Source organism: Corvus brachyrhynchos, unplaced genomic scaffold (genome assembly GCF_000691975.1).
Source record: "Corvus brachyrhynchos isolate BGI_N302 unplaced genomic scaffold, ASM69197v1 scaffold597, whole genome shotgun sequence".
NCBI classification, from domain to species: domain Eukaryota; kingdom Metazoa; phylum Chordata; class Aves; order Passeriformes; family Corvidae; genus Corvus; species Corvus brachyrhynchos.
The window spans coordinates 856,832-863,461 of NW_008239000.1; the positions used below are offsets into that span (position 1 = coordinate 856,832).

Here is a 6,630-nt window from a genome sequence, read left to right on the forward strand (position 1 = left end):
CTGCTGAACAGCAGTTGTAGATCTTCCTTTTTTGTGCTCTGCAATTCCCAGTGCTGAAAAAGAACCATAATTTAAAAGGATTATTATTTTCAATATATAAGCCATTGAGATACAGTCTTTAGGGAAAGGTCACTGTTTCCTGCTCAAGTATCTGGAGGGCAGTTTTCTATGTAATTAATGCAAGCTGATTGAATTAATATGATCTCTTTGTCTCTTGCCAGTGTATAGCAGCCTTTGGGTAGGGGTGAAGGATTTTCCTCTTTTTAATGAAGATTTTCCCACACACCTGCCATTGCTCTCCCTGCTTTGGTGAATGTGGCAACAGAATACACCTTCTGCAGCAGGCCTAGTTCCCTAACTCTATTGTTTCCCTTGGATTTTGAAGCCAGGCTGTGGATACAGCAATCATCCCTTTCCCCCCTCAGCTAAAGATGACAGAGAAGCAGTGTTAGAAGATGTTTTAAGTGTAGGGCTCCAGAAAGGAACAGGAAGGGACGCAGCATAATCCAAAGAGACATGCCAAGTGCGGTGAAGGCCAGCTAAGGAGGATGAGAGATTCTAGAGGCATGAAAAGTTCTGTGGCAGAACTTGAAAAAGGAAATGTGAAACTACACCAAGGTACTTCACTTGAAATATGCACACACCCCATCTGAAATAATCTTTCAAGGGAACATACTGGAATTGGGAGAATACAAAGGATATGTTTTAAAGATCAAAGGGCAGATAGCCATAATTTGGTGGGAAGCACCTGGTGTCAGTGCTGGCTGTGGATTTGACCTCAAATAGGCACCTGGAAATTCTGGCATCTCGTTTGTTCTGTTTAAAATGGCCAAAGTTCTGTCTCCCTTTTTTCACTGCGGGTGTAGTTTTGTCTGTATGTTATTGTAAGGTAATAGTATGTTGACATTTATGCTGTGATAGAGTCCTTCTGAAGTTCTTCCACAACTGCAAAAGCTGAGGTATTTATTTGACATAAAGAGGTAGAAAACCCTCATATTATTAAGACTTTAGAAGGAAACTTGGTATCCTGTCTTGTCCCAACTCTTTGTGTGGCCTCAGTTAAATTCCTGGTTTCCTGAAGCCCCAGCACCCAGAGATGGTAAGATGGACATAAAAATGATCAAGGTAAGTAGAAAGGGAGGATATTGTCTAACAGTACTGAAAAATGTGTTAGGATTTTTAGACCCTAATAATTTGTTAATGCCGGTGCTGAGGAGCCAGCAGCAACGGCTAAAAGTGTTTCAGAGGTCTCTGGTCAGGCAGGGTCAGGTCAACCTCTTACAAAAAGAAGGTGAAAAGAAGTGGATATTTTTTGCCCTTAGGCACAAGAACACAATTCCCGGGAATTTCTTCTGAAAAGGCAAGGTTCCTCTTCAGTGTTCAGGGGTGGGGAAGGAGCTATTGCAGGTACCTCAGCTGTGGCCAGTGCTCCTCAGCAGATGGTTCTGTTCTTGTCCCCCAGCTTTCAAGGCAGCTGTCTTGATCCAGCAGTGGTATCGGCGCTACATGGCTCGGCTGGAAATGCGACGCCGCTGCACCTGGAGAATCTTTCAATCCATTGAGTATGCCTGCGAGCAGGATCAGATCAAGGTATGCTTAGGAAGGTGGTTTCTGTGCCAGGCTTGCTCAGTTCTGGCTGCTGGCTGGTAACCCTCTCAGTGCTTCAGTGGGCCAGGGACTGGGTTTCCTGCCCCTTTTTAGCCTATTGACTCCCTGCCTGCTTGTGTTGCATGAAACACAAAGTGATGACCCTCAAAAGCAAGCCGTAAGAGCTGTTTAACAGTTTTTCTGGAGTCTGAACACAATAGGCATGTCTAGTTGGTTTGTTATGCTTTAACTTTGATTAAAATTCTCTTACATGGTTGCCATGCTGTCAGGGAGAGGAAGGGCTCATAGTGTACTTCTGCCTGTGTCTGAAGGTAAAGCCACTGTTTTGACTTCATTTCAAGATAGTCAAAACTTAAATTGGTACAATGGGAGTTGCTGTACACACCAGACAGCATGAGAAGGGCAGCGGTAATATTTCCAGAAAGAAGATCACGGTAAGTTGCCACTCTGTTGAATTTCATTCTGGGGTGACTGATGGGCTCTCCTTCTTCTTGCAGCTTCACAACTTCTTCAGTTACCTGATGGACCAGTTCACACCAAGCAGCAGCAAAGAGAGTAAGTTTGTGTGCTGTTTGTAGAGGTGGCACCAGCAGCTCCAAAGGTTGCACCCTGTATTATTCATTGCCCAGTGCTGGGCAATGTTCAGTATGGCAAATGTAGCCAAGAGTCTAAAGAGTGATGGCATCAGGAATAGGGAGTGAATTGTCTGGAGACTCTGAGCTGTGCAAAGGATGTGAGGCAATTCCTGCTCTTAGGAGCTGGAAGGAGGCATAAAAGTTCCATTTGTTTTCATAGAATCACAGAGTGCTGCACACTGCACATGGAGATTTGGCTCTGCAGCCTTTCCCCCACTCTAAGTTTTGTAGCAGTGCCAAGCTTGGACCCAGCATCTATGGCTGCCACTGCTCCTGAGTGCCAGCCTAATCAAATAGCTTTTCTTTAGAAAAGTACTAGAATGGTACCAATTAACTTCTTCTTTGTCTGTTTCTCTTTAAAAAAAAAAAAAAAAAAAAAATCAACCACACTAATCTGCTGTCCAGGGGATTTTATCAGTCGCATGTTCATAAGTGGAGAAAGTTACAAAGAGGCAGAGCTGGAAAAATACTGTGACTATGAATCCATAGAGGTGCCAGACTCCTACACTGGACCCCATCTCTCTTTCCCACTTCTCCCTGACCATGCCACGGCCTTGCTGGAAGCTTTCCAACAGAAACAAGTAAGGATCCCAAAAGGTACCACACTTTCCCCTTATCTGCACAGGGGTGTAGGATAGGTGCTTTGGCCTCAGCCTTCCTAACAAGCTCAGTTGACTGGAGTGTAACAAGCTGGTCAGCTTTTAAACAAAAGGGTGCTGGAAATTAGATGGTGTTTCCTAATTCCATAGAAATGTTTCTGTTTCTGAAAATGTACTCCTGACAAAACGGAACACTTTACATAGGAGTGTACCAATATTTACCTGAATATCATTTTTAAAGGGAAAAATCAACAACAGCTCATGTTGAAACATTTCATCATTTTTTGTTCGAATTCCTCAATTTGTAAATAAGTATAGGATGGCCCAGAGGGAAACAGCCAATTAAAATGTTTTGTGCCATGCAACTTGGATGCTGATTTAAAACGTAAATTGTGATATTTTTGATGAGGAAGTTGAGTACCACTCCAGCACTAACAAGACAAGCCTTCATACAACTGCAGTGCTCTGCTGTCATCCCTCAGCAGATGTGCTGAACTGCAAAATAGGCCAAAACATCCCTTCTCCAAAGAGAAGTTCTAAACCAAAGGTGTCTCATGTCCTGACTGTATTAAAAGCCTATGCCCCGGCTTTGAGTGTATGTATCACTGCAGGACATGTGGAAACTCATGGACTGGTTTGATGTGGAAAAGCTAAGGAAGATCTAGAGGAGCAACTTCCTACCTGTGATACTGGCCTAGAATTTCTGCTGCTCCTGGAGGTGGTGTAGCCTAGTGGGTACAGCCTTGTCCACAAGGTGCTGGGGCTTTAGGGTTGCCTTGCCAGCCCTGTCAGTGCTGAGGCTGGGCTGCTTTGGGCAAGTCTCTTGCATCCTGCTGTTTCCCGATATTTGCCTTGTCTTGTTTGTATGCCCATAGGTCAGCACTATCCTAGAGAGAGTTTCTGCCGTCGAGGCTACCCTGGTGGAGTCTTTGCAGCCAGAGTGGTGCTGCTCAAAGACCACTGATTTCCTGCTTTAATCCCTTCACTTTCTCCTAGTAGCAGCTCCACGCTCGCTATGTCTTAAACCTCCTGCATGAGACCAGGAAGCACCTCAAGCAGTTGCCAAACATCAGCCATGTCTCCACCTGCTACAGCGAGGAGGTCACTGTTTGCGGTGTGTCCCTTGCAGCCTCCGGGGTGGGTCGCTCATGTGGGAGGGTGAGGCAGAGAGAAAATGATAGTGAGGCCACAGTGCCTCCCTCTGTACTGAACGTGGAACACAAATGCTCTCTCAAAACGTGTGATGCACTGAGAGGCAGCTGGGTCTGTCTGAAATACCCATGTGGTCTTTTTTCTCTCACCCCAAACTTGGCGCCGTTTTACTAAACTACAGAAACTATATCCAGCTGAGGACTTGTCTCAAAACTTGATTGTGTTCTGTGGTCTGGGATTATTTAAACAACAAAATCCTGGAGCTGTTCTGGATAAGCAGCAGCGCATGCATGCACACAGATCCAGAATGCGAACGCATCTTTGCATCCAATAAGTAAATTTGAGACAAAGCTTTTCACTATTTTTCTACTCTGACTAATGTTAAAATGTTGAGATATTTCTGAAAAATACATACGTAGCACAGACTTCTGCATGCAGTCAGCTTCTGGAAAACAAACCTCTCTCTTCAATATCACATTAAACAAGAATTAGACTGTCATTTTGAATGCAAAGCTTTCTCCCATGTAATGATAATCTTGTGCCATGTTGTGCCATTACAAGAGATAAATGAATAAAGCTTCTAAATCAGTCTTCAGCAGGTGGTGTAGGTATTTTACTGTCCTTCTCAGACTTAAGCTCAAGCCTTACGTTGTGTCCTTTTCCTCAAGGCTTGCACTTCCCAAAGTATTTCAGTGGTCATTAATGTATAAAGGACATAGTACATAGGAAGTTATGTATTGGTGGTTTTTTAAGCTCAAGGTAAACATACTGAGACTACTCTCTTTGTGCCTGTTAGGAGACTTGCATGGCCAGCTGGATGACTTGTTCCTCATCTTTTACAAGGTAGGCACCAAATTTGGAGAGGGAGGCTGTCCAGGCATTGCAACGGGTATCCCATGGGTCATGTTGAGTAGTGTTTGCAAAACTGGGCCATTCATGTGCAATTCTCCAAGTCAATTTGATTGGTTTTAAATGGCTTCACAAATCAGTAGCTTATTCCCTTGATGACTTGGAAATCCATGTCCATTTTAGAAGTGCCAGTGGGTATTTTTCTGGTGCTGATACCAATGACAACCCCCTGTGACTGCCAGCTTTCATTGCTGGGGCCCACAGGATGCAGATGAGTGAGGATCTGTTGTAACCTGGGACAGGTGTGAGAGACTGTGCAGCTGTGGGGGAGGCATATGGAGACCATGGGGAGACCTCTCTGGTATCATCTGCCTGTTCCTTGCTTTTACAGAATGGCCTTCCTTCCCCTTCCAAGTCCTACGTGTTCAATGGGGACTTCGTAGACAGAGGCAAGCAGTCCCTTGAGATCCTTGTTATCCTCTTTACCTTCCTCCTGATCTATCCCAAGGAGGTTCATCTCAACCGCGGGAACCACGAGGACCACATGGTGAACTTACGGTACGGCTTCTGTGCGGGGCTGAGCACGATGTCAAGGGTGTTGTGCAAAATCCCACTGAGCTTCTTTTCTCCTGTTCCTTTAGCTATGGTTTCACCAAGGAAGTGATGCAGAAATACAAGGTAGGCCTATGTTTGTGTCTCCTTTACCATGTGAGATGTGCATTTAGAAGACTTGAAGCTTCATCTCTTTTCTGACCTGTCCTCTTAGGTGCATGGGAAGAAAATCTTGAGGATGTTTCAGAATGTCTTCTGCTGGCTACCCCTGGCCACCCTGATTGATCAGAAAGTCCTCATTATTCACGGGGGCATCTCTGACACCACTGACCTGAACATGCTTGAGAAAATTCAAAGGGACAAAGTAGGTTTTATTTCCCAGTTATTGCAAGAGACAACAGTGTTGCTGATTGTGGTGAGGAGCTCATTTCTACATGTCAGCTTAGCTGTTGACAAGACAAGTCTAACAGATGGTCTTCCTAGACAAATTCATCTTTAGGTAGAGGCTTTGGTTTGTTGGTGTGTATGCATGAGCTGTGAAGGGATGAAGCACTGTTGGTTTCTGGAATATGTGCTGGTGCTGAAGTAAAAACACAGTGATGATGAGACATTGTCCCACAGTTCCTTAGCCTGTTTTTACCCCCTAGATTTCCAGAAGGATTTTGATAAATCATTTAACTTGTCTCTGTCTCACTCTCTAGTTGGGAAATACCACTTTGCTTCTCCAAATATGATGACAACTCTTGCACTAATCATTGATGCTTCCTTTGCTCTGCTGCATAGGTCCCACTGCAGATTAAATCTGTCTGCATGAAGTCAATGAGGAAGAGTAAGATGTGATGGATGTGGGGGCCAGCTGTAAACCCAGGATGGCATGTTTGAGAGGATGGCACTAATAGTCCCCCACAGTTAATCAGCAGTTGAAGGCAGAAGGGAATTGGGGCTTGGAGGCTTGGATCACTTGAAGTCTGCCAGTGGAAGATGTTAGAGCTGGAGATCTGGGTTTTCATGCCATGTCATCAGCTCCATTTCTCTCATATCTTTCAGTTTATTTCTGTGTTAAGGATGAAGAAAAGGAAGGAGTCGAGTAGAAAACCAGAAATACCGGCCATAAATGGGGAGAGCAAATCAGACACTGAGGCAGCTCCCGGGTTATCTCTGCAGCCCCAGTCAGCACAAGCTCCCAGCACAGCCAAAAGGCTGGAGGTCTCCCGGGGGGCCCCGGCGAAGGCGCA

The 6,630-nt window shown here is 44.9% G+C and overlaps 1 protein-coding gene across 2 annotated transcripts in view; it reads left to right on the top strand.

The window, feature by feature from the left end:
* Nucleotides 1-6,630, top strand: part of PPEF2 (protein phosphatase with EF-hand domain 2) — a 17,063-nt gene that overhangs the window by 5,509 nt on the left and 4,924 nt on the right. Inside the window, exons 3-11 of one of the 2 annotated variants that reach the window (XM_017738951.1) lie at nucleotides 1,463-1,590; nucleotides 2,106-2,163; nucleotides 2,649-2,824; nucleotides 3,842-3,956; nucleotides 4,791-4,837; nucleotides 5,235-5,401; nucleotides 5,485-5,521; nucleotides 5,610-5,759; nucleotides 6,443-6,594. In XM_017738951.1, coding sequence (XP_017594440.1) covers nucleotides 1,463-1,590; nucleotides 2,106-2,163; nucleotides 2,649-2,824; nucleotides 3,842-3,956; nucleotides 4,791-4,837; nucleotides 5,235-5,401; nucleotides 5,485-5,521; nucleotides 5,610-5,759; nucleotides 6,443-6,594 — 1,030 coding nt within the window. Of the gene's footprint in view, nucleotides 1-1,462; nucleotides 1,591-2,105; nucleotides 2,164-2,648; nucleotides 2,825-3,841; nucleotides 3,957-4,790; nucleotides 4,838-5,234; nucleotides 5,402-5,484; nucleotides 5,522-5,609; nucleotides 5,760-6,442; nucleotides 6,602-6,630 lie in introns of both variants that reach the window. The other variant, XM_017738950.1, reaches the window with a different exon arrangement.